Source organism: Heliangelus exortis, chromosome 21 (assembly GCF_036169615.1).
Source record: "Heliangelus exortis chromosome 21, bHelExo1.hap1, whole genome shotgun sequence".
Taxonomy (NCBI): Eukaryota; Metazoa; Chordata; class Aves; order Apodiformes; family Trochilidae; genus Heliangelus; species Heliangelus exortis.
Window position 1 is genome coordinate 4814785 of NC_092442.1, and position 25966 is coordinate 4840750.

General features: G+C 57.4%; 1 protein-coding gene across 1 annotated transcript; it reads right to left on the minus strand.

The window, feature by feature from the left end:
- Window positions 1-154: 154 nt before the first annotated feature.
- SRRM3 (serine/arginine repetitive matrix 3) lies at window positions 155-25966 on the minus strand. The gene is made up of 15 exons (XM_071765190.1): window positions 25776-25966; window positions 19813-20076; window positions 17020-17121; window positions 13136-13285; window positions 12954-13034; window positions 12608-12637; window positions 12180-12248; window positions 11840-11875; window positions 11069-11119; window positions 10870-10974; window positions 10096-10270; window positions 3985-4310; window positions 2942-3169; window positions 2578-2715; window positions 155-452 (listed from the first exon to the last, which is right to left on the minus strand). Exons 2-15 carry the CDS (start codon window positions 20034-20036, stop codon window positions 236-238), a joined length of 1932 nt encoding a protein of 643 aa, XP_071621291.1. The 5' UTR covers window positions 20037-20076; window positions 25776-25966; the 3' UTR covers window positions 155-235.

A 25966-nucleotide genomic window follows, 5' to 3' on the forward strand; every position in this document is an offset into this window, starting at 1 on the left:
AACACCCCTGGGGGGGGTGGGGAGAATGGGGGGGGTGTGTGTATCACCCCCTCCCTGGGGTACACAAAGCCCCTTTGGAGTTTTTAGCCCCCATTTCCCCCCCACTGCCAGGTCCATCCTTTAGCAGCCTCCGGTTCTTTTCCACCTCCTTGGTGATCTCCTTTTCCCCTCCCCCCCGGGATACAGGTGGGCATGAAGGGGGGGGAGAGGCGGTGTCTGTGTAAGGGGGGGTGGCTCAGAAGCCGGCGCTCTCGGAGCTGCTGCGGCTGTTGTAGCTCGGGCTGCGGCTGGGGCTGCGGGAGCGGCTCGGGGGGCTGCGAGTCCGGCTGCGGGAGCGGCTGCTGCTGTAGCTGTCGTAGCTGCGGCTGCGGCTGCGGCTGTAGGAGTAGGTGCTCAGCGAGCTGGAGGAGGAGGGGCTGGGGCGGTAGTAAGGGATGGGACGCTTGCGAGCGCTGGAAATGGAAAAGGGAAACTGAGTCACCAACCCGCCGCCAAGCTCGGAGTAAGGGAGACGAGCGCCGGCTCCCCAAAGGGGTTTGAGCATCCCCGCGGGGAGGTGCTGAGAAGCCCGCAGGGGGTGTCTGAGCATCCTGCAGGGTGCTCCCAGCATCCCCCCAGGGTTTCTGAGCATCCCGTAGGGTGGCCAGGCTCAGCCCCACTGCAGGATATCCGGATGGGGCCGCCCGGCATCGTCCCTCCCCGCCTCCATCCCTTTCCTCCTCCCCACATCCCCGCCTCCCCCCTCCCCTTCCCCACCCGGGGTGTTAGTCCTGGATTAGGCAGCGGCGAGGGCAGAAAGTGAGCAGGTTAATGTGGCTTTTGTGTTTCCCAGACACCAAAGAGTGAAAGCTGCTGAAAAAGAGACGTTAGGGATTAGCAGGAGGCGAGCTGCGGCCCGCCGGCGCCTGAGGATGTGGGGGGCAGGGGAGGAGCAGGGATCGGGGGGGCAGGGGGGGGCAGTGACGTCTGGAGCCGGTGCAGGAGCCCGGCCCCTTGCCCCCTTCTCCCAGCCCGGTGTTAGTGGGACCGGAGAGAGCCCCAGGCCCAGCCCGGAGGGGGTTGGGTACTGAGGGCATCCTGAGGGGTGAGGATACAAAGAGAGGTCCGGGAGGAAGAGGAGGAGAAGGAGGAGGAGGAAGGGGGGAGGTTACCCTGGGAGCCAGGCTGGCGGCGGTGCTCTCCGAGAGGGACCTTGGGATGAAATGGAAAAGGAGAAGTTGGCATCACTGAGGCAGGACCACATGGTGATGGACCCCCGAGGTGGTGAGGGGTGACAGGGACAGGGCAGGAGGGCAAGGAAAGGCCCTGGGGCTTCTGACTGGGCTACCAGGCTTGCCCAGGGCAGGCAAGGAGGGGCTGGGGATGTTGTCCTGGGTGCCTCTTCCCCACAGCATCCTCCAAAAGCTTTGAGCCTCACAGACACAGCTCAGCTGCTCTTCACCTACCAGCACAGCTGGGGCTGCTGTCCCCATCCATCCCAGGACTGGGTGACAGGGCTGGGGGGGAACATTCTCTGCAGGGACCATGGGTTGTGTCCTCCAGCCAGGCCCTGCCACCTTTCCTGGGGACATCCTGGCAACATCCATCTCGAGGACAGAACAGGAGAGATGTCACCAGGGTGGGAAACCATTCTCTAGTCTGGGAGACCCTGTGGGCTGGAAAACCTTCCTCTGGGCTGGAAAACCTTCCACCGGGCTGGAAAACCTTCCTCTGGGCTGGGAGACCTTCACCTGGGCTGGAAAACCTTTCACTGGGCTGGAAAACCTTCCTCTGGGCTGGAAAACCTTTCACTGGGCTGGGAGACCTTCCTCTGGGCTGGAAAACCTTTCACTGGGCTGGGAGTATCTTTCCCAGCCCAAGCTCTTCACAGAGCATCCATGGGGAGGGACGCAGGAAGCTCTCACCCACCAGGGAGCTCTGTCCTCCCTCCTTACAGCTTCGGTCCGGCCCAGTTGCAATGATTCTCCTCCCACTGCGAGCCAGAGCTGTTTGCTGACAACCCAGCCCCTCCACCCCGAGCTCCCAGCGATAGCAGGAGAAACAAATAGGTCAGGAACGAGGTAATCTCAGCTCGCCGGCGGTGCCGCCGCCAGCCCTGCATGCTAACGAGGTGCTATATATGCACACAGCGTTTCGGCTGCCTCTCAATATTCCCTGCCTTACAGCCCAGGATCCTGAGGCAAGAGGATCTCAAGGAGGAGAAAACAGCTTTTGGAGGGCAGGGGGAGGCGCTGGCAGCCCCGCACAGCTTGCTGGAATATGCACAGGGGAGATTGAACTGAATTCCTCTTTTCATGCCTCGAAATGGGAAGAGATGAGGAGGTTGGAGGCAGTCTGGTTATCCGTTTGTCTGGGCCAGCTGATTTACCCAGCTGGTCATCCTCAGGGTTATCTACCCAGCCATCGAGCTGCTCATCTGTTTATCCATCCATCCATCCATCCATCCATCCATCCATCCACCCACCCAATTATCCATCCATCCATCCATCCATCCATCCATCCAACAACAACCCACCCACCCGTCCTGCAGGGCTGGCCGTGTCCACGGCAGAGGCTTTTCCACACGCCGTGACCCACCTGGTGATCCTCCTGGGTTCCATGAAGCTGGGGGAATCACGTCTCCTCTTCCTGATGGGGGAATAGCTCCGGGAGCGGCGTCGGGCGCGGGTGGGATCGGGCTCACCGTGGCGTGTTCTGGGCTCACTGTCTTTCTCTCTGCACCCCGGGGAGAAGGAGGAACGGCATCAGGATGGGGCACAGCAGCCCCCCGTGGGGTGACACCCCCCCACCCATCCACCCCCCCACCCAGGGTTGGTGCTGCCAGTGCCACTGGGGGCAGCATTGATCCCTGAGCCCTGGAACAGCCGGGACCACCCTGAGCTGCAGGCACCCTCCGAGCCCATTCCCGGTGCCCCAACCCCGCCGTGATGAAGGCTCTGACCTGCTGGCGGGTTTTTTGGGTGAGGGAGAGCGGGACCGGCTGCGTCCTGCTCTCTTCTCCCGGGAGCGGGAGCGGGACTTGGAAAGGGAACCGCTGGAGCTCCAGGAGGTGCTGCGCTGGCCGGGGCTGGGCGAGGGGCTCTTCCTGCGCTCCGAGGCGTGCCGGGAGTGCTTGGCCGATGATTCCGAGCTGCTATTGGGCCGGCCCCGGTGGTGCCTCTCCTTCACCCTGTGAGGACAAAATCCAGCTCCTGTCACGTCTTGTGCCACCGTGGGTGACTGGGTGCTGTCCACACCGGGGCTCACAACTCTGGGTTCTCAGGGGGGAGCAGCGTCTGCACCTGCATGACCCCAGTTTTTGGCTGCCTGTATCCCCGGTGGTAAAGCCCCTGCACCCCCTGGGGTGCTGCAATGCCCTGCACACTGGGATAATCCCTTGTGGGGATGACCCTTCCCACAGCACGCTGCCACTGACCTGCTGGGGCTCGTCCCTATTCTCATCTCCATCCCCATCCCCACCCCTGGTCCCCTCATCATTGCTATTCCCATCCCCAAACCCTTTCCCATCCCTACCCCCATCCTTGTCCCCAGCTCTGTCCTTGTTCCCATTCCCACCATCCCCATTCCAATTTCCATCCCTACATTCATCCCTCTCCTTGTTTCTATCCCCTTTCCCAGCCCCATCCCTGTCTCCATCCCCACCCCTGGTCCCCTCATCATCGCTATTCCCATCTCCAAACCCTTTCCCATCCCTACTCCGATCCTTGTCCCCATCTCCATCATCCCCATCCCAATTTCCATCCCTACATTCATCCCTCCCCTTGTTTCTATCCTTTTCCCAGCCCTATCCCTGTCTCCATCCCCATCCCCACCCTCCCCCTCAGCTCCCCATGCCATACCCCGATGGAACAGAGCTGCCCACACCTGGCTGCACCCCAAATCCCAAAGACCACCCCTCCCAAACCCAGCATTGCTAGCACCCCACGTGTCCCCCAAGGTCCCCCCGTGTCCCCAGCACCCCCCGTGTCCCCAGCACCCCCTTACTTCTTGCCGTGGGCGCCGTGGTTCCTATCGGGGCCGGGCGGTGGGTGATGGGAGCCCCCTGAGCCCTCCTCCGAATCACTGCTGTAGCCGGGGGGGCTGAGGGGTGTGACGGGGGTCTCCCGGGGGGCCGGGGGTCTCCCCTTGCTCTGGCCTCGGTGGCGGGGGGGCGGCGAGACGCTGCGGGAGCGGTGCCGGTGGCCGTGCTTGGCCCGGTCCGGCGTGGGCGAGCGGGGGCTGCGGGCACCGTGTCGGCCCCCCCGGGGACGGGGGGAGGGAGGGTCCGTCCTGGAGTGAGCCCGCGGAGAAGGGGACGCCGAGGCTGGCCTCTGGCAAGGGAGGGGGGGGAGAGAAAAAGAGAGAGAGAAAAAGAGGGGAAAAAGTGGAGAAGAGTGGGGAGGGAAGGGGGGGTGGAAAAGAAAGGAGAAAAGGGGACGTTAGCGGGGGGGGGCAGGGGGCCGGCGGCGCGGTTCACAACGTCAACGCACATCGCATAAGGCAGGCTACACAGAGGCTACCCTGCACCTTCCTCTCGCCCTCAACAACGTGGGTCATGCAAACCTCCGCATGCAAAACGCCAACAAAAATTAATTAAGTTTAAAAAAAAAAAAAAAAAAACCACAACGCAAAAAAAATCAAAACAAACCGAAACAAAATTAAAAAAAAAAAAAAAAACAAAACAAACAAAGAAAACCAAAACAAAGGAAGGGATGGGAGCGGAAAAAAAAAAAAGGAAAAAAAAAAAATCCAAGAAACTCCCAAGTCGTCGGAGAGGGAGAGCTTGAAGGGAAAGAAACACACACACCCCCATTAAAAAAAACAAAACAAAACAAAACAAAAAAAACAACACACCTCGAGCGGGGATAAAGCAAATTGCGGCCCCAACCCTACCCTGAACCGAGGGAGGGGAAGGGAAAAGAGGGTGAAACCCAAACAAAGGAAGAAAAATGGGGGGGAAAAGATGGGAAGTGGGGGAGAGAAAATCAGACGTAGCGAGGGGAAGGGGTCGAACCAAAGAGGGCTGGGGGTGAGGGGGGTCTGCTCACACAGAGGCATGCACAGAGAGAGAGATATGTCGAGGGATTTATGTCGAGGGATTTATGTCGAGGGATTTATGTCGAGGGCTGTGCTGTGTTCAGAGGCAGAACAGCTTTCGGCTTCAAACAAACGAAGAAACGAGGAGGAGGGCACAGGGTGACAAATGGAGGGCAAGGCAGGGAGGCGGGGCTGGGGCGAGAAAGCCAAAAGAAACCAAAATTTAAAAAAAAAAAAAAAAAAAAAAAAAAAAAAAAAAAAAGAAGAAAGAAACCCATCCAAATAAATGATAAAAATTAAAAGAAAAATAAAGCAAAACTCCACAAATGTCCTCGTTACTGAGATAAACGAATGGCTCTGAGCTCTTCCTGGGACACGCATTGAGCTGTTAGCTGTGACTCTGCAGGAACTGCTAAGTCCTCATCAGCACTCAACACAGACTTTGCTTTCTGCTTCCTTTTTTTTTTTTTTTTTAATTTTTTTTTTCCATTATATGCTTTTTTTTTTTTTTTAAGTCCCTCTTGGTTAACATCCACTTACCAAAAAAGTGGCATTTCCTCCTTTAGTAGGTAAGGTATGAAGAGAAGGGAAAAGCGGGGCAATATAAGTGCATCATTAGATTCACAAAAATGCAAGAGAGAAAGAAAGAGCGAGAGAAGGAGGAGAGACAGAGACAGAGCCAGAAAGAGGAGAAATAAAACAAACCAACTCACTTCTCCTACCGAAAGAGGGGAGGGGGGAAGGGAAAACCCTGGACCAAGGCCCTGTGCTGGGCTCTTGAGGGTTTTGCCCTGCCCTAGGGTTCCAGCACGCAGTGGTTCCCAAATATCTGAGCTCCTCAGAGCTGCCTTGGGGTTTCCCCCATCCTTGCCAACACCACAAAGAGGGATGGAAACAGCTCCTGCACCACCAGCCACCACCAAGCTGGCCAGCCCCAGCTTGGGGGGCTTTGAGGGTCTCCTTTGCCCAGTCACAGCCCTGCCCCAGGTTTCTGAGCATCCCTGGAGGGGGGAATCCAGCTGAGGGATCTAACGGGGGCCAGGAGGATCAAGGTGACCCCAGTCGGTGACCCCAATCCCCACCAGCTACTCAACCCCAAACACACCCCGCTGGTCAATCCCTGAGGATGAGGTTCTCTCTGCCACCTCCTAAATGCCACTCTTCTCCCCACAAAAAGTAGGGGAGGTCTCAGGGTGGGAGCCTGGGGACATCACCAAGATGGTGCCAAAGGGACTCAAGGCCATCACGACCCCAAGCACCCCAAGGCAGAGGGGAGAATGTCCCACAAGCTGCTTTCCACCCCATGGGTGGCATGTCCTGTGTCCCCATAGATCAGCCAACCCCTCCAGATGCAGACCTGACGTAATGGGGTTTTTTTTTTAACAAACTGTTGGTGTTCCAATGGCTTCCAGCAACAGGGGGGTGGCACTGGCCAGCCCTGCCCTGAGTGTCCTGCAAGTCCTGGGGGACACAGCCCCCTGCAAGTGGGGATCAGCTGAGTCTGTGCCCAGCCCTGCATCCAGGCAGGGAAAACCAATCAGAGATGAAGAAGAAGAAGAAGAGGAGGAGGAAGAAGAGGAGAGGAAGAGGGGGGTTTCCTCTTTCCTAAGGTGACATTTTGGGCACACCATGAGGTTCTCACCCAAACCCTGGGTTGGGGGGCAGAGGGTTCTCCTGCCCAGACCTGTGGGAAGGCACGAAAAGGAAAAGCATCCCAAATAAATCCTCATCAGCAAAGGTTCAGCCCTTAAAGGCAAAACACACACTGGGGGCTTGAGGGGGTGGCCAGGGCTGGGACCTTGTCCCCTGCCCCTGGGGACCATGATGTCCCAGACCTGCCTCTCTCCACAGAGAAAGGTTTCAACCTTTCCCCATTCCAGCTCCCCCCTGGATTGTGGGGGTTTTTTTGTGGCTTTTTTTTTTTTTAATGTCCACTGTGTTGCAAGCAAGGGCCAAACCCACGCATCTCCCCAAATTTCTCATTTCTTGCCCCATCCATCCACCCCAAAACCCCCTCTGCCCAGGCCCTGCCCTTATTTCTCACTAATGCCATTGGCCTCTGTCACCCAGCCCCTAACTGGGGACTGAAAGGGAACAGCCCTACTTGGCCCCTGGATGGAAACAAACAGAAATTTGGAGGGCTGAAAGACACAGAAATGCATTCTACCGACGGCATGAGGAGATGGGGAAGAGAAAAAGGAGGGGAAGAAAGAAATAAATATTTACGTGGACAGGGCAAAAAAAAAAATAATTTATATAAATAAAGAACAGAAGAAAAGAGCATGGCTTTGCAGCTAACTGGGGAAAACCATACAAATTAAAGAAAAAAAAAATCATATATAGCCACCAAAAAGAGACAAAATGAAAGAGAGACAGAGAAGGAGAGCGAGAAAGAAAGAGAAAGTCAGAAAGAAAGAAAATAACATTAAATCAAGCTACGGTGCTTTTCAACAGGCTCATCTGCAGAAGTGAACGTGCAGAGGTGGACAAAATACCTACCTTTGCAATTGGCAGTGACAGGAATGCGATAATAAAAAAAAGAAAACAATAATCTCCACATTTGGAGGGCAGAATGGGAAAAAGACAAGGACTCTTTAGTACGGCGATCCAGACCCCTTGGCTAATCCCGTTTTGCTCTTAGAATTTTTAGGATTTAATATTTTGAACCTGGTCTCATGAGTCGGGTGTGGTTTGGGGGGTTTGGTTTGGTTTTAATTTTTTTTCTCTCTCTCTTTTTTTTTTATTTTTTTTTATTTTTTTTTTAATGGGAAGGCTGTGGCCACCAAGCAGGGAGGTGGCAGGGGCAGGGGAGGTTGGTTTGCTGTCAGGGGAGGGGGGGGGTGGGGACTGGAACCCAGCTGAGTTTAGGATCTTAAAAAGTGGCTATTTACCATGACAAAGTCCCAGATAACATGCAGGGAAGGTGATGGATGAAGATGGGACACAGAGATGGGTGCTGGGCTGTGCTGCCCCAAAGAAAACCAGAGACAAAGAGGGGCCAGAGGGTGCGTGTGGGCAAGGAGGAGGAGGAGAGACCTGGGAAGAAGGAGGGATGGATGGAGATGGGACCAGGGATTTAAAAGGGAAGGTAACACTCTGCAGCACCCTGGGGTACCCCAGCAGCTCTGGGGGATGCTGGGGGGGCATGGGCTGAGTCTCTTCTGGAGGTTCTGGAGGAGGTGGGAGGGGGCAGCTGGGTGCTGAGGATGCTCAGAGCCCGTCCTACCAGGAGGAGGGATGCAGGATGGGTGGCTTGGGTGGGGGTGGATAACCCAGCACCCAACAGCCTCATCCTGCCACTGAGGAGGAAAAGCAACCCCAGGGCAGCAGGGTCTGGCCACCAGCTGAGGCCACGGGCCAGTAGCCAACTGGAGGAGGCAATTTGCTCCATGCTATTGAAGAAAGCCCCCTCCCTTTGAGGTGCAGAGCTGCCTGGTTCTCTTCCCTTTTAAATTCCTCATTCAAAATATAGAAAAATGGAAATACAATGTTCAGAGAGGCCGTAAATATTTAGAAAACACATCTGCTTTTTTTTTTTTTTTTTTTTCTTTTTCTTTTTTTTTTTTTCTCCACATTAACACACACAAAAGCCAAAAATTCTAGAACAACACGACGACGACAGGGGGGGAAAAAATAAGAGAGAAATATATATTGTTTGCATTTCTGTACATAACAAGGGAAAAGAAAAGAAATAATGAGGAAGGAAACTAAAACAAAAGGAGGAGGGGGGGAAAAAAAAGCACGTTTCATTGCCCTTCCCCCCCCCTTGTCCCTGCTTCTGCTGAGCAAGAAATGGAAGTGTATATTACCGTTTGGGTTTTTTTCAAATGGGAGGCTAAAGAAAAACACAGATGGGATTAAAAGAAAAAAAATAATAATAAAAAAATAGAAACCAGAGAGAGAAAGAAAAGAGAGAGAGAGAGAGAGAGAGAGAGAAAGAAAGAAAGAGAGAGAAAGTTGTTGGAGAAAAGTCCCGCTAGTGCCGGGGAGCTGTGGGAGCTCAGCGGCCTGGGTGATGCTGGGGGTGGTGGGCAGGGGGGAGCAGAGCAAGGTGGGTGCCTGGGTGGGTGCTGGGCACCCCAACCCCCCCACACCCCAGCTGAAACCACAGGAAAGAAGAAAGCAGAAGGTGCCCCAAGAGGCAGGCAGGGTGCTGGGTGCTGCTGGGGGGGTGGTGGGGATGGGGAGGGTGATGGTGATGTGAGGAGAGGGTGGGGGGCTCTTGGCCCCCCCATTCCTGGGGTGTCCCCAGCCCCTCAGGTGCTGGGGTGGCAGTGGTGGGTCCCTGCAATACTTTGGTCATGGGATTAAAGTCTTCTGGGGTTGTGTGGCCCTCATCAGTGGGGTCCTTCCCATGCTGCCTTTGTTCAGTGCCCCGCTAGCCAACAGGGGGTTCCTTACTGGTCAAACTGGGGCTAGCTCCCCAGCCCCCACTCAGTGTGGCTGCAGCCCCTCAAGCTTCAGTGGGATCCCCAGGGTGCAGAGGCAGAGCTGGGGACACCCAGCTCCAATGTGACCTGCTGCAGAGACCCTGAGCTCCTAAAAGCTGAGCACTCAGCATCAAATCCCTCCAAACCCCAGCCTGGCCTAATCCCAGTCCTCAGACTGGTACAAACTGGGTGCTGAGGTCCTGAGCACCTTTGTTCTGAGCAGGGCTGGGGCTTGCGGGAGAGAATTTTGAGCTTTACTCATTTCTTGCCTGTTTGGGCTCAATCCTGGGAGCTGCTGAGCCTGGCAGTGACCCTGCCTTCCTGAGCCCTTGTCCCTGAGTGGGAGGGTGACATCTGCAGAGTGATGCGTGGCTTTGGGAGGGGGGGTGTGTGTGTGTGACCTGCTGGCTGCCCCAATCCTGGCCCTGAGCTGATGGGCTTGGCTCCCCTCGGGAGCTCCTGGGGAGCAGAGGTGCATCCTGGACCCCACATCCCCCTCCCCCTTTTGAGTGGGTGAGGGAGCAGCCGAGCCAGAGGTGAAAGAGGGGACAAGGACAGGCGGGGGGTGGGGTGGGTGGGATGGGGGAGGTCCTGCAGAGGAGGAGGAAGGGGAGGGAAGCGAAGGGTGATCCAAGAAAAGCCTACGTACATCCGCGGGTTCCGGCAGGGGGGCCCCGTGGCTGTGGCGACCGTTCTGGGCGCTGCCCTTGTGCCCGTTGCGGGGCGGAGAGGAGGAGCGGCGGGGCGAGGGGGACGAGGGGCTGCGGCTGGAGCGGGCGCTGCTGCCCTTGGGGGGGTCCTGCCGGCGCTTGGGGCTCGGCCTGCTGCTCAGCCAGAGGGAGAAAGGGGAGGGGAAATCCAGGGTTGGTGCTCGCTCCGTGTTAAAAGTTGAAAGCCCACCCGGGAACCGCGGTCCCAAGGACCCCAGGGAGGTTGCGGCACCCCCACTGCTCCCCTCCATCCCCCCCTGAGGGCTGCATCATGGGGACACCTCTGTCACCCTGTCATCCATCCCCAAAGGTCCATACCATGGAGACACCTCTGTCACTCACCTCTTTATCCCCCATCCTCAAATATCCTCATCCTAGGGACACCTCAATACCTTCCCTCCTCAAGTATCCCCATCCTAGGGACACCTCTGTCACCCACCTCTTCACCCTCCATCCCCAAAGGTCCCCATTACAGGGACACCTCTGCCACTCACCTCTTCACCCTCCGTCCCCAAAGGTCCCCATTACAGGGACACCTCTGTCACCCACCTCTTCACCCTGCATCCCCAAAGGTCCATGGAGACACCTCTGTCACTCACCTCCCTGCCCTCCAACCTCAATTTTCCCCATCACGGGTTCACCTCTGCCCCACCCCCACCTCCCTGCCTTCTACCCCACAAGGGTCCCCACATCACGGGTGGGTGTGTCCCTACCTGCCGGGGGATTTGGAGCCGCTGTCGGAGGAGGAGAGGGAGGCGCTGTGGGAGCTGCAGGAGCTGCGCCGGTGCGAGCGCCAGACCGGGGATTCGCTGCGGGACCTGCGGAGAGGGTGGCCGGGGGGGCCAGGGACAGGCTGAGCCACCATGGGAGGACAGGCAGGGGGACCCCCTCCCCGCCATCCCAGTCCCTCACCTCTTGCGCTCTTTGTTTTTCTCTTTCCGTTTGTTCTTGGGACTTCGGGACCTGTGGGAAGAGCCCAAAACTGCAGACACAGGAGGAGGGGCAGTATCCCCCGGGAGGCTTCCCCGCCCATCCCTCCCCACCCTCTCCCATCCCTTCCCCCTTCCCAGAGCCACCCAGGCTGCGGGAGGATTGACGGGAAGGACCTGTGCTTCCCTGAGCTTCAAAAGGCAGTGGGGTGGGGAGGGTGTCCCAAATGCTTTTGGGGGGATCGTGGGGACCCCATGTGCCAGGCAGAAGGGGGTGGCAGTGAGAAGGGGGTATGGCTCTGCTTGGGCTTGGGGCTGTTGTCACTTCCCCACTTGCCTTGCCCCACGTCAGACCCCTCTTCTGCTCACCTAGGCACCCTTTGCCTGTTTTTGACTTCTTTCACCCTAAAATAGCAGCGATGGCAGAGGGCACCCAAAGTGCAGAGCAACAGCCAGTGTTTGCCCTGGCCATGGCTGCTTGGTGTCACCCCTTCTCCCCCGGGGGACACTGAGGGCCATATGGGACCCCACGGTCACCCAGAATAGCCCAGTGCCACCTCAAAAGGGGGGGGACAGAGCAGAGCCTGGGTATAGGGGACAGTCATGGGGTGAGGGACAGACAGACAGACAGCAGGTGGTGGCCACTGGTCTGGCCCTACAGGCAGAGGGGATGGGGACAGGGGGTCCTCTATGGGGAAGGCTGGAAGCCAGTGGTGGTGGCAGTGGGGGTGGTGCCACCAGCTGCCACTCTCACCTGTGTCTTCTCTTCTTTCGTGATCCTGACTCAGACCTGAAGGATGAAGAGGAGGCAGAGATGAAGGAGATGTGCCAGGCTGGCCAGTGGGGACTGAAGGCCAGGCAGCCCCAGGGGATGGGGAAAAGGGTAGGGAGGTGGCTCTAAGTTGGGCTGATGGATGGGGCAGGTGACAGTGATGGCCCCATCAAGAGTCACCAGCATCCAGCCCTGTCCATGCCTCCATATCACCTCAGCCTAAGGGCCTGGGCAGCCACCACCCATCCCCACTATCCCCAACCATCCCCAGTGTCCCCCAGCCAGCCTCCCTGTCCCCAGCCCGATGCAGTGTCCACCCTACCTGTCACGTCTGTGTTTCTTTCCAGTCTTCTTTTTCTTTTCCTTGCGGATGGGTGACGAGCTGTCGCAGCTGGAGGTGGGGAGGGGGCAGAAAGTGGGTCCCCTTGAGCAGGGAGCAAGGGACTCCCAATCCCCATCACCCCAGGAGATCCCCACCCAGCTGCCCTCCAGCATCTTGCTTCTCCAGAATCCCATAGAAGGGTTTTTTTTGGGGGGGTGGGGGCTTCATGCAGAAGGGCTCTGGCTGCTTTTTGGTGCTGGAACCCTGCTGTGTCCCATTGCCACCTCGTGGGCTCCACAGCCTCCAGCAGGGTGCTGAGTTCCCACTGGGATTTCAGAGGGGGACAAGAGGGGGGGTGGAGGCCAGCTGGGTGGCCTTGCATGCCTGGTGTGGATCCCCCAGCTCCCCCCAGCCCGGCGGGCACTCACCTGCGCTCTGAGCCAGGTTTCCTCTTTTTGCTGCCATGAGGAGGGCAGAGAAGAAAGGGACATTAGGGACAGCATCCTGCCAGGAAGCCAGTGCTAACTGGGGAAGGGACCAGTGGGCAGATGGACCCTTCAGGGAGCCTGCTCGGTGCTGGTCCCCCCCAGTGCCTGTTGCACCATTGCTGCACAAAGGTGCATTGCACCTCCTGAGGGTGCAAGTTTGGGGGTGCATTGCCCCACACACACAAAACGGGGGGAATTGCCCCACTGGAACCTGGGGAAGAGCTGAGCTGGGAGGAGAGCTGCCCTCTGGGAAGAGGGGACAGCCCAGGGACAGCTGGGGACTCACCGGCTCCGGCGGTGACCCGATTTCTTTTTCTTTTTCTTCTTGGGTGGGGGAGAGGTGGAGCTGCTCGAGCGCCTTTTCAACCTGAAGGAGAAAGCAGACAGGGTTGGGGGGGGGGATTCAGGGACATCCCCGGGACCTCTGCGTCCCCCAAAGGGGACCCCAAAACCCGGGTGGGGTCAGACCTGTACTCGCGGTGGCCGCTGTCCTGGCGGTAGCACTCGGCCGAGCAGTCGCACTGCAGCAGGCAGCTCTCCCCGTACTCAGGGTACTCCACCTCGTATTCCTCCTCCTCCTCTTCCTCCCTCTCTGCCCCGTGGTGGTTTTCTATCACACTGCCGAGGGAGGAAGCACAGGATTCATTCCCACCCCATCTCCCACCCCAGCAGCTGGGGGGGAAGCCTGAGGGACAGCCCGGGTGCAGCTGGGGGGGGGGACATCCCCTCTGCCACAGCATCCCCGGGGGGGGGGATGTGTGTGACCCCTTGAGATCCTGCATAACACCATGGTGAGGGGTGTTCTGGGCGTTTTCCCAAGCTCCTGTCCCTGCCAAAGTCCCCGCCAGGCTGCCACAAGGACACTGTGGGGCTTTGTCCACCACCTCCCCTCAGGATGCAGCCTCAGCATCCTTGGAGACCCTTCTGGTGTTGCCTAAGTGCCAGGGCTGAGTAGGGGGCAGGTGCCAGGGCTGGATTAAGGTGAGAGGAGCTGCAGGAATCTGGAGGGATCCAGGAGATGATCTGCTCACCAGCAGGAGCTGTCTGGGATGAGCCAGGCTTTGAGGCCAATGCCCCAGAGCTGCAGGCAGGTGATGGGGGGGATGTCCCCTCCAGGCCAGGTGAGACCAGGTGGGAGGACATCCTGCCTGGAGCTACCAGGGTCTCCTCTCCCTCCTGAGTGACTTTGTCAGCATTCCTTTTTCCCGTTGCCATGGAAACCAACAGGAGGTTGCCATTGACTACCGGAGCTGCTGGCAGAGACCTGACAGCTGGATCAGGCTGGCAGGAGGGACCCGGGGGACCCTGCCACCCTCCACCTCCCCAGTCCTCCTTTGCCATTGGGATCACCGGCATCCAACCCCACTGGGAGCCTCTCATTTGTTCTTGAGGGATGTTGGACATCTCATCCCAGGAGGAACATGGCCATCCGGGAGAAAACCAATGGATGAGGCTGTGCCTGGACAGTGCCCACTGTCCCATCAAGATGTTTGGGACATTTGCCCTTGGAATGACAGAATCTTTCTGGTTGGAAAAGACCTTTAAGATCATCAAATCCAACCATAACCTCATTTTACCAACCATTAATCTATCTCTACCCAGACCAGTGTTTAAACCCTGTCCCTCAGCACCACATCCAAACATCCTCTGAACACCTCCAGGGATGGCAATTCCACCACCTCCTTGGGCAGCTCATTCCAGTGTTTAATTACCCTTCCAGTGAAAAACTTTCTTCTAATCTCCAATGTAAACCTCCCCTGGGGAAATTTGAGGCCATTGCAGGTCCTGCTGCTTGCTTTTTAGCAGAGAGAAGAGACCAACCCCCCCCTCTCTCCAACCTCCCTTCAGGCAGCTGGAAAGAACTCCAAAAAACTTTGGGTTTTTTAGAGAGAAAAAACTCAAAGTGGGCTCCTCATCCGTCCCAGCCCAGGGCTGCTGGTGGAAAAGCTCAGTCCCTGTGGTGCTGGTCCCTTAGCAGCCCCATCAGCACCTCCAGGAAACCCAGGGATGTCCCAAGCCTGGACAGCAGATCTGAGAGTGGCACAATTGGCACCCCAGCCACTGGCAGGCCCTGGGCTGTTTCACCCAGTTAAAACCAGTATGGACTAAAGCTCCAAGGGAGGCATCCTCCTCCTGACCACAGACGACTGCTCAAGTGGGTCTCAGCTCTCTAGGCCCTCTCCAAGTGATTCCCAAGGGCAGGAATGAGCCCTTCAACCACCCACTCAGCTGGGGGAAAGGGGAGAAAAAGAGAGAAACAAGGCAGGATCATTCCCTGCTGGACTCTTTGCTCCATGAGTGGGCAGAGCCCCACTCCAGACTGGCTGCCAGCTTCTCCTCCATCACCTGGGCTCACCTCAGCCTCCTGCTGCCCCCACTATCCCTCTGCACCCAGCACATGCTCCTGTTTTTTTTTTTTTTTAAATCCCACCAGCCTGCCCATCAAACAGTTATTCCTTGGGGAGCAGTGTGCATGCAGAGAGATGGGAGCTGGGAGAGGGCAGAAAGCAAAGCAGGGACTCAGGTGGACATGGCTCTGCTCCGTGCCTCAGTTTCCCCTGGGGAAAGTTTTGCAGCTTTTACATCTGCTCTGGTTCAGACTCAGAGCCCTGGCAGCCACAGACCAAGCTGTAAAAGTCCAGGGAGATCCTGGAGCAGGCCCAGCCCACGAGATGGTTTGCTGACTCCTCTCCCAGCCACAGCAAGGGCTGAGGTTCTTTAAATAAAGCTTATTTAACTCCCTTGCCCAGCCTCCCCAACCAGTGTGAGCCTTCTACACCCAGGATATCTTTTGGCAGAGACTTCAGCAGCCCAGCTCCCCACTTTCTTCGGATCCAGCTCCCACCAACCTCTTCCAAGCACCTCAAGCTCTGCTCTCCTTTGAGCAACCCTTTGCTCTGAGACTGCTCCTTCCAGCTCAGCACTATTATTTATAGCCCCTGGGCTAATCTTTAATGATTACCCTTCCTCTGCAAACGCAAGCCTGCAGAGGTGGCAGCTCTGGATGTCTGGTAACCTCCTGGCACCTTCAGCTTTCTTCTGTGCTCATTAAAGCTCCAGCCCTAACGAGCTTGCCCAAGAAGATGCCCTGGAGATGCCTCATGGCCCTGCAGGCAAAGGCCACTTGTTAACACCTCAGACTCAGGGCTTGGTGACCTGGGCAGCTTGGTTTTCCCTGTGCCTTGGTTTTTTTTCCTGCCTGAAGGAGGACTCTGGATGCTTTGTGCTGCCCCAGAGCCATGTGGCCCATTCAGGACTGGGCATAACCAAGGTATTTCCCTCCCTGGCTGGAAGAAGGTTCAACCCCCAAGCTTGCCATGGCTTCTCTGCCTCCCCCCTCGCCCTGATTTCCTGCCCCTAATGAAGCATTAATATTCAGTGAATCTGCAGCAGCTATTCCTGTCCCCAGTGACCTGGTTTCCAGGCTGATGGATGGTGAGTGCTGGGCTGGCCAAGCTGCCTGTGCCATCAGGCATCACGTAGATAAATCAGCACTGAGCTGGGGCAGACCCTCAGAGGCCAGGGACAGCCCTGTGTGGGGACAGGAGGAGTAAGTGACACATCCCCAGCAGGAGCTGAGCTGCTTTGGACACCCAACCTCAGCCCTAAGTCCCCCAGGGAGCCCCCAGGGGTGATTACAAAAGCACAGGGCAGGATTTCCTTGGAGAAGCTTCTTCCATGGGGCTCCTCGGGGTCACACCAGCCTGATGGAGACACCAGATCTGTGTCTACCCAAGTGAGAAGAAGGCTCCAGCCCTGCCAGGTAATTCCTGGCAACAGGAATTATTACTATTATTAATTGTTATTATTACTAATATCAATATTTCTAGGGTTATAGAGCAGCAGCCAGCCTGCCAAACCATCACTGGGGGAGGTGAGTGAGCTTCACACCCTGAGACAGGAGTTAAAGGGAAGGATTGAAGATGGTGCCCTCAGCTGGGCAGAGGCAGAAGCTGTGATTTCAGCCCTGGGGAGAGCCACAAAGGCGACCTGAAGGGACAGGGACAGGCAGAGGTGAATCCACAGCTGGGCCTCTGCCACTGGCTGGTGGGGTGACCTCTCCACCTCTCCAGAAGCCTCAGAAAGGCCAACCCTGCCTCCAAACAACCAACCACCCATCAAATCAACCAACCATGCAACCAGCCAAGCAATGATCCATCCATGCATCTCTTCATCCATCCCTCTAGACCCTCTCCATGTCCATTCTTCCATACAACCATCCCCATACCCACCCTCTCCGTATCAACCCACCCCCCCACCACTTCCCAGAGGCCCCCTGGGACGTGTCCTCTCTGGGATGGGAGGTGGGCACAGGCCACGTGGAGAGGCTGCTTTGGAGGTGCCTCACTTACATCTGGCGCCCATGCTGGTCCTCCCTGGTGAGCACCCCTTCCTTCTCCATCAGCATCTGACGGAAGGTCCCCACTTTCTGCCGGATCTCCTCTTCGGAGTACCTGGAAGGGTACAAAAGGACAAAAGGACATGGGCAGGGCTGTCATGGGCTAACCAGGGACCTCTTGAGGAGCTCCATACTTTCCAGAGCCCCATGTGACCCCTAGGTCTTGAGAGAAGAAGAGGTATGGTGAGAGAGCAGCCTGGAGGAGAGCAGGTCCCTCTGCTTGGTCCTCTACCACCAGACTCTGTGCCCTCCTCCTTCCTCCACGCCCCTCCCAGCAGATGTAAAGACATCAGGAAAGGGTAAAAAGAAGAAGATGTCCAGGAAGCTGCCATTCCCCATCCCTGCCAAAGTGCCAGCATCTGGTGGGGATTGGTCCTGGTGTCTCTGTCCCATCATGAGCCTTTGTCACTTGTCCCCATGCTGTACTGGCAGCAGAGCCAGCTCTGTGCTGATGCTGACTCAGGGCTCTGCAGGGTTATTAACCAGAGACACTAATCACTTTGTCCCTGGCACTGGAGAACAGCTGCAGCAACCATGGCACTCCAGACATCCTCAGGGAGGGACAGGTGACAGCCCTGGGTGATCAGTCCTGTGCTGCACCCAAGTATCCCCAGGACAAAAGGAGAGGGACCCCGTGTCCCCCTGGGAAGGAAGGAAGGGATCCTCACTGCCACATCCCACCAGCATCTCCACTAATGAGCCCAGAAATCTGAGTGTCACCCGACCTCAGGCTGGCACCTCAAAGACTTCATCCTGGGTGATGACCCTTCCAGCACCCTTGGTGCCCCAGGGTGCCCTTGGGTGCCCTGGGTGAAGAGGGGCACCCAGCAGCCCCTCCCTGTGATGCCCGTGAAAGAGAATTAATATTAATGAGCTCATTAGCACCCGAAGCCTCTCATTAATTCCCCAGCCAGCCAGGCCAACTGAGCAGGAGGAAGGCAGCACCCCCAAATTCTGCTCTGCTCTGTGCCCCCCACGGTGGGTTCACCCCTGGCCATCCCCCAGGCAGCAGGAGCAGAAGGATGTCTGCCCCAGGAGATGAGCATTTGCTGCAGTGTCTTACAAACGTGACTGATGTTCTCAGAGAGGGGACAGGAGGCCAAACAGGAGGTGACAGATGGGCCACTGCAGGCTGGGCCATCAGCAACCCTGCAGGGAGCAAGGCCAAGGTGAGGGACCCCCCTCCTGCAACCCTGTGACTGCGAGCATCCCACCAGCCCCTTCCCTCCTGGCCCTGCTTCTGACCCCTTTGGAGGGATTTTGGGTTTGCATTTCACACATAGAATGGGTTTGGGAAAGAAAGAAAGAAAGACAGAAAAAATGCTGACATTTCTTTTCCAGAGAAGAAATCCATCCTGCAGGCAGGGAACAGAACAGCACAGGCAGCCTGGAGAGAGCGGATACAGCGTGGGCAGGAGGAAGCATCCATGTTTAGGGAAACAAGGGACCACTTAAACCCCCCTAAACCCTCCTCTGCTGTCACCCCCCACCCCATGGCCCTGCCCTGGTGATAACTCCCCTGAGGCCATGGCCAGGATGCAAAAGCAGAAAGCTGAGGGTTGCAAAGCTCTTCCTCCCCCTTTTCCCCCCTGCAGAGCCCTGCTCAGGGGGGGGGGAGGATTAACCAGGTTGACCAAGATGATTCCTGTAATTATATTATCATTTCAGTGTATCACATCCTCATTGTTATTAATAGCCTTAATAACAGCAGAGGCAATTACAGCAATAACAACAACACTGACTGCTCTATTGCTATTACCCATGGCAGTAATGCTACTACTGGTAGTAAGATCCCTCGTAGGGTGCAGGAACCCCAGAGGAAGCTCTGAGCTCCCCAAGGCCCCAAGGTCAGCCTTATTTATTTCCATAATGACAAATTAGGCACAATCATTATTCCAGTCTGTGTGAGAGAATTTAATTCTAGGTCACGTTCCTGCTCTTAATGACAGCCTTGGCAAAGCCTTCCCTCAATCCATTTGCCTTCTCCCTGACTGATCCCAACCCCCCCACGTGTGCCAAAGAATTTCCTCCATCCCATGGGCTGTCGGGAGGGTCAGGGGGAGCAGGAACTGTGGGGCAACCCAGCCACGGGTCCACGGGGATGGGGGTGACCCCCCCTGCCCACCACAGGGAGCAGCTCCTGGGGTATGGCAGGATGAGGGGGATCTTCTCACCCCAAAACTGGGAGGGGGGGAAAAATGAGGCAGGAAAACTGAAGAACTAAACCAGCTTTGCTTGGTTCTAACCCTCAGCTCTGCATGAGAGACAAGAGATGGATCATCTCCCACCTCACTGAGCGTGTGCATGGCCATGGGTATCTTGGATTCTCCTCCTTGCCTCAGTTTCCCTGGCACCACAAACCCAGATTTCCAAGTGAGAGGAAGCCACCAAAATGTGTGTGGATGCACTCTTAGCTCTGCACTGCTTGGAGACATTGAGATTCACAAACCAACCCCACAGTTTGGGTTCTGCTTCACCCCAAACTGGATTTACTTCGACCTCTGCCACACCAAGGTGCATTGTCAGAGAGGAGTCATAGCATCACAGAATATTTTGGCTTGGAAGGGACCTTTAAAGATCATCTAATCATCTCTAAATGCAGGCTCAACTTCCACCAGACCCGGATTCTCAAAGCCCCATCCACCCCAGCCTTAAAATAGAAAAAGAAGGAGAAGATGCTGCCTGTCACAAGGATCCAAAGCCACAAAGTCCACCTCCAGCCCATCCCCAGCCCCCAAGCACTCACCCCTGCTCCTCCATCATCTCCTGCAGCTCCATGCACTTCAGCTCCACCCTCCTCTTGCGTTCATGGTCCAGGATTTCCCTGTGAGCCTTCTTCACCAGGCTGGGCTCCACCATCCTCACCTCCTCCTCCCCTTTGTGCCATGTCCCCGAGGCACTGGGCTGGGAGAAGCCATTGGAGGCTTCCTGGGGTGAGGGCACATCAGCCCCATTGTTGTAGAGAGCCATGGTGGGGTGGGCTGGGTGACCTCAGCACCACTGGAACCTCCTGGAGGGGAGAGAAAGAGCCAGGGGTCAGTCCCTGCCCTGGGGTCCCTCTGCCTCAGTGACAGCGAGGGGACCCCAGCAGGACAGGAAGGCAAAATTCAGCTCAAAAAGAGGAGTGAGCTCACAGGTTGATGGGATGGCAACCGAGAGAGAGCTGGGTCTTCTGCAAGTGCCCTTACTGCCCCTTGCCTCAGTTTTCCCCCTCTGGCTGGCTCATGGGAAAGGGAGAAGGATGCAGCCTTGTACCAGGGCTTGGGGCACCCGGAGCCCTATGGTGGCAGCAGGATGGGCAGGCAGGGGCCTTTTGGCACTGATTGGGGACCCTCTGGCACTGGTCTGGTGCCCTCTGGCACTGCTCTGGCACCCTCTGGCACTGCTCTGGCACTGCTCTGGCACTGGTGTGCCCAGGGGGAGGTGAGGCTGGCTCCCCACTGCCTGATACCCGTCAGCCTTCTCCCTGCTCTTCCCCCTTCCCATGTCCCAGCCTCCTTCCTCCACCAGCAGAGCCAACATCTCCTCACTTGGCTCCAAAAATAACCCCTCAGCCAAGGAAAACTGAGGAACTCCTGAGCTGAGGTTCCAGCTGATGCTTCCTGAGCCTCCAGGAGATGTTCCCAAATCTCCTGGATCAACCAGACAGACACAACCCCATCCCAACCACCCCAGGCTCCCAGGCCTTGCTTAAGCACCCATTCCTCAGTCTCCCTGTCCTGGGATGGCCATCCCAAAAGCACCAGCCCTCTCCCCAGCTCCCTGGATATCCTCAGGCTTCACCTGCAGCTCCCACAAATCTTTCTCCTGCCAAATCCTACAGAAAGAGGAATGCTCAGGGGCAAAGGCAGAGAACCCTTCCTTGCTCTCCGAGGTGGTTTTGGGTTCAGAGACACAATTTTCCTCAGCTGACACTTCCCTGGGGTGTTTTCTTTGTAGGAATCCTGCCCAAGAGGCTTTTCCATGCTGCCTGCATGTTGGGCTCTGGCAGGGAGCAGCTTTCCTCATGGGAGAAGCACCCAAACCCTGCCTGCTATGCTTGGGGTGTCCCCCACAGCACCCAAGGCTCCCACCGTGTTATTCCAGGTGGTTCAGAGCTTTTTCCATGGCCATGCCAGGCAGGACAGAGCTAAGGTGGGAACACAGATCACCCACAAGAGACCTGGAGGACATTTCTCCACTGTTTGAGGAGATAAAAACCCTCAGAGCCCTCCCTGGGCATCCCAGCCCAGCACAAAGGCATCTCCCACCCACCCCATGGCATTCCCAAGGGCCATCCCTGGATTTCCCCCTGCTCCAAGCACTCATTTCTCTCCTGATGAGCCTGCCCAGGAGGACAGCAGCTGACTGCTTAATTACAGACATTTTTTTTCCCTTTTTTCCCTTATTATTACCATGCAGAGAGGAGCCAGCAGCTTTAATTTCCAAAGAGGCAGAGAGGAGCAGGCAGCAGGAGATGCTCCCAGAGGATGTTTGGCCCCCTTGGAGCAACCAGAGGGTCCCCGGGTCCCCCCTTGCCTGCAGCAGGCAGGGCAGCACCCACATTTTGGGCCCCTTGACACCCTCACCCAGGGGGTAACCCTGGTCCCAGCTCCATCACCATATCCCAGGGGGAGAGATGAGAGAGATGCTGCAGTTAAAATTAAAAAAAAAAAAAAACTGGCTTGGAGGAGAGGCTCCTGTTCCTCTTCTTCCCATCAGGGCATGAAGCCAAAAAATGGGAAAGAAATTTGGGAATAAGAGAAATTCCCCTAGTGGGAAACCTTCACCCACTGAGGGGCTTGGGGAAGGAGAGGGGGAAGGAGAGGATGCTTTCCATCACAGTCTCTCCTTGTTTTCCCCAGTGGGAATGAATCTTAATCCTGAGCCTGGCAGAGGGAAAATTCATTGCTGGGAAACCTGGAGAGTGTCCCGAGGAGCCTGGGAGAGCAGCTGGACAGGAAAGGGCCGTGAGGTGGGTGGGGGAGGCACAGAAACCCTGCTGGGAAATGTTCCCCTTCTCCATCAAACGGATGTGGTGGGAGACACCCCCCTTGCAGAGAGGTGGAAGGGATGGAGAAAGTGCTGTGTGTCCCTCTGTACCCTCAGCCACCCCCCTGAGCCCCAGCACGGGCAGGAAAACGATGGAAAAGGAAAAAGAATCCTGCAAACCTTCTGCAGCCAGAGAGAGCAAAGCCCTGGGTGGGAAATGGAGCTCGTGCTACACCTCTGGTGACAACGGGGACAAAATGTGATGGCAGAAAGAGCCCCTGTCCCCCTCTGCACCCTCCCTGTCCCCCTCTGCACCCTCCCTGACCCCCTCTGCACCCTCCCCTCTGGGGTGGGGTCTGTCCCTGCCTGGATGCTCTCCCAGCATCTCCCCCTCAGCAAGGAAGGGCAGCAGTGGGTGCCCCACCATCCTTCCCCCCTTTCCCCATCCCTGCCTGGGTGCTAATTAAAGCTGCCTCAGTTAATTCTCAGCCACCTCCAGCTGCACCAGCCAAGGCTCCCCAGGCCACTCCTGCACTGAGTGTGCCAGAGCTCAGCCCCAACAAGCCTGGGACAACCCCACAGGGGAAAGGGGGTGACCCCCAGGGTCTCCCCAGCACCTCCTGAAATCAGAACCCTGTCTGGGGTCAGCCCCAGCTCGAGGGGGGGTGACGGGGAGAGAGGGTTTTTTTTCCTTTGTTTGTTTTAATCCCCAGCACAAAAAATGCCAGAATATCCTCCTGGGTCCTTTAAGCCCAGGATTACAAGGAGGAACCATCCAGGGTTGGTGCTGTTCATTGGGCCGACCTTCTGGGGAGCTGCTTTCCACCAGCCCCCGAGTGCCAAAAACCCATGAGTCAGACCAAAAAAAAAAACCAAAAAAAGACAAAATTGGCTTTAAAAGTGCAGCCAGTGCTGCCTCCCAGCCCTGAGCCAGCAGGGATCCTGCCCGGGGGAAGGGGACAGCAGGAAGGGGTTGGTTACCCCCAGCTCAGCCCTTCCAGCTGGATTTTCCCTCCCCCAAACCCAGAGCATCCTTTGCTGTCCGAGCAAAATTTGACTTAATTAAGTAATTAATAAAAAATAGATGGGCACTGGGGGGTGAGCTCGTGCATACCTATGTCTGTGAATATAAATAAATATATATATATATAATTTTTTAATAGATAAGCAGGCTGGTGGAGAAGCTAAACAGTTGCTAAGCAACCGGGCTCCTTCCCAGCTTGGGGATGTAGGGATGGGGGAACTGGGAAGGGGGAGGATTGGTTGTGTGTGTGTGTGTCCCATTATTGGGGGCAGGGGGGGATCCCCCAGCTCCCCTGGGAGATGCTCTGGATGGAGAGTGAGGAGCTGGGCTTGGCTCCTGTCCCTGAAATTCCAGGACCAACCCCCCCCTCCCAGCCTGATCCCCCCCCCCCCTTTAGGCTGGTGGGGGGGAGGCTGAGCAAGCCCTGATCCCAGCTCAGTCAGGGGGAGAGCTGAGGGAAGGAGGAGGGGTGGTCACACCACGATGGTGGCCACACAACCCCAGAGGACCCCTGCACTGATCTCATTCCCGAGCCAGGGATGAGGGAAAGGAGAAGGAACACATCCAAGGGACAAACCCCCCCCTATTCCCCCCCTTGCTCTGAGCAGAGAGGCAGCAGGTCCAGGGGATGGGATCCTACACCCCCCAACCCCTGGAGGCCACCGTGGCCACCAGCAGCTGGTTGCTGGTAGCCAAGGGAGCTGCAGGCAGCCAGGGGAGCCTGGAGATTCCTAAATAAAAAGGGGGGGGGGGAAGCCACCCCCCAAGTTCTGCATCCTTGGGGCCTTGGCTGGGCAAGGAGGAGGGACAGAGAGCTCTGCAGCCCAGCACCACTTCGGGGGGGAAATAATAAAAATAATATTATTATTAATTAAATTTTTTTTTTTAAGCAATTTTGGGGCACGGGGAGAAGTAGGGGGGGGGGGGCTCTCACAGCAGGGTCACCTTCCCTGACAGGGACACAATTCCAGGGGCTGATTGCTGCAGGTATGAGGAGGAAGGGAGGGGGGATGGGGGGGTTTGCAGAGGGAACATCCGTCCGGGGATATCCATCCATCCCCCCCCCTCCTCACCCCCCCTCCCCGAGCTGGCTGGGCGGTTGTGTAACGGGAGGAGCTATTCCCGGGTTTCAGCACATTATATAAACCCCGGGCCACCTGGCTGGGAAAAACGGGAGTTGGGAGACAGGAGGAAAAGCTTTTTGGGATGGGGGGGTGACCCCCGAGCCGGCAAAGCCTTAGCTGCTGGGGGGATCTGCACCTCACAGGTCCCCCCTTCCTGCTTGGGGATGGGGGGTGGGGACCCCCGGCTCCCCCCTCCTGCAGCCACAGGGAATTGCTGCCATGTATCCCCCCCCATCCCTGGAACTGAGGCAGGAGAACCTTTTCCTGGAGGGAAAAACCCTGTTTCTGGGGTACAACCCCAGCCCCATCACCGAGGACCAGAGGTTCCCCTAAAAAGTGCCCAAGAAAAAGGCTGCACGTGCTGCCAGGGTGATTCCTGGGAAGGAGGAAGGCAGAGGGATGGATGCAGGGGTGGCATCCAGTGATGTCACCCTGGCAGAGGGGGACAGGGTGAGGGTGTTGTGTGCTTGTAGCTAAGAACACAACCTAAGCTCCTGCTCCCAAAATCCACCCCCCCGAAACAGGGTGTCCTCATATTCCTGCTGGAGACAAACCCAGAGTGTGGAGAGCAGCTGGGTCACAAGTTCCTGCACTCTCTGAGATGCTCCTCAGCGTTTTCCATCAAGCCAAGACACCCCCAAATCTTGGCAACCCCCGAGCAACACCCCCTGTGACTGCAGGAGCATGGGAGAACCAAGGAACACCCAGAATCCAAGATCTCTGCTCCCGAAGGGATAAATGAACCCAAAACCCTCAAATCCCCCTGCCTGACCCCCAGCCCCCCCACGTAGCACAGCCCGGCCATCCCTCTGGGATAAACCTCACAAATTTGGGAAGGAGAAGCCCGAAACTCTCAAAAGATCAGCTCAGGCTCCCCCAGCTGCCACCTTTTGTCTGGAATCTCACCAGCCAAGCCAGCAGCTCCAGGACCCCCTCCCCTCCCAGTCCTGGGGGGCTGCTGGCCAGACAGAGGGGCTTTGGGACCCCCACTTCAGCTTTATCTCCACCCCCCCCCCCCCCGGAGGTGTTAGCACCCACTGGGTGCTCATGCCCAGCCTGCCCTTACTGGTTCTGTACTGGGAGCCAAAAACCCCTCTGCTGGGGGGTGGGGGGGTCACTTGCTGCCCCTGTCCCCCCCTCCCTGCCCCGCAGCACCGGTGCAGAGGACGCGGGGACCCCCCGGGGACCCCTCCCCAGCAGGGAGCACCCAACACAACCCTACCCCCCCCACGGACCCCCTGAGCCCCCCAAAACCATCTCCCCCCCCGGCTCCTCACCCCATTTCCCCTTTCTCCCCTTCTCAGAGCACCAAAACCCGGGCTCACCCCCCCTCTTCCCGGGGGTTCCCAACCCCCCCCAGCACCCGCTCACTCTTTGGGGACCCCAATTCCCCTCCCAGGAGCAGCGTAGCCCCCCCCTGCCCCCCCATCTCTTTGGGGAGCTCAACATCCTCCCCACTCCCTATCCCCGGGGTCCCCAACCCCGTCCCCGGGCTCCGCAGCCCCCGCACCCTCAGCCCCCCCGTTCCCCCCGGTTCCCCCCCGCCTTCCGCCGGCCCGGCAGCCAGGACCAGGCCCGACCGCGCCTCACCTCGCCCCGCTGGGCCCGGCCCGCCTCGGAACCGCTGCTACCGGTTTCTTCCCGCTCCGTTCCGTTTCGTCCGGTCCCGTTCGGTTCCCTCCGGGCCTTCCCCCCCCCTTCGGTCCGGTTCGGTCCGGTCCGGTCCGACCCCTCCCGCCGCGGCTCCGGCTCCCGGCGCGGTGCTCGCGGCCCCTCCTGAA

Coding starts and splice junctions, on each gene's coding strand:
- SRRM3 (XM_071765190.1), bottom strand. CDS start 20,036: ATGGCTCTCTACAACAATGGGGCTGATGTGCCCTCACCCCAGGAAGCC. Junction 11,876..12,179: donor AAGAAACACAGACGTGACAG/GTAGGGTGGACA, acceptor TTCATCCTTCAG/GTCTGAGTCAGGATCACGAA. Junction 453..2,577: donor GAACCCAGGAGGATCACCAG/GTGGGTCACGGC, acceptor TTCCATTTCCAG/CGCTCGCAAGCGTCCCATCC.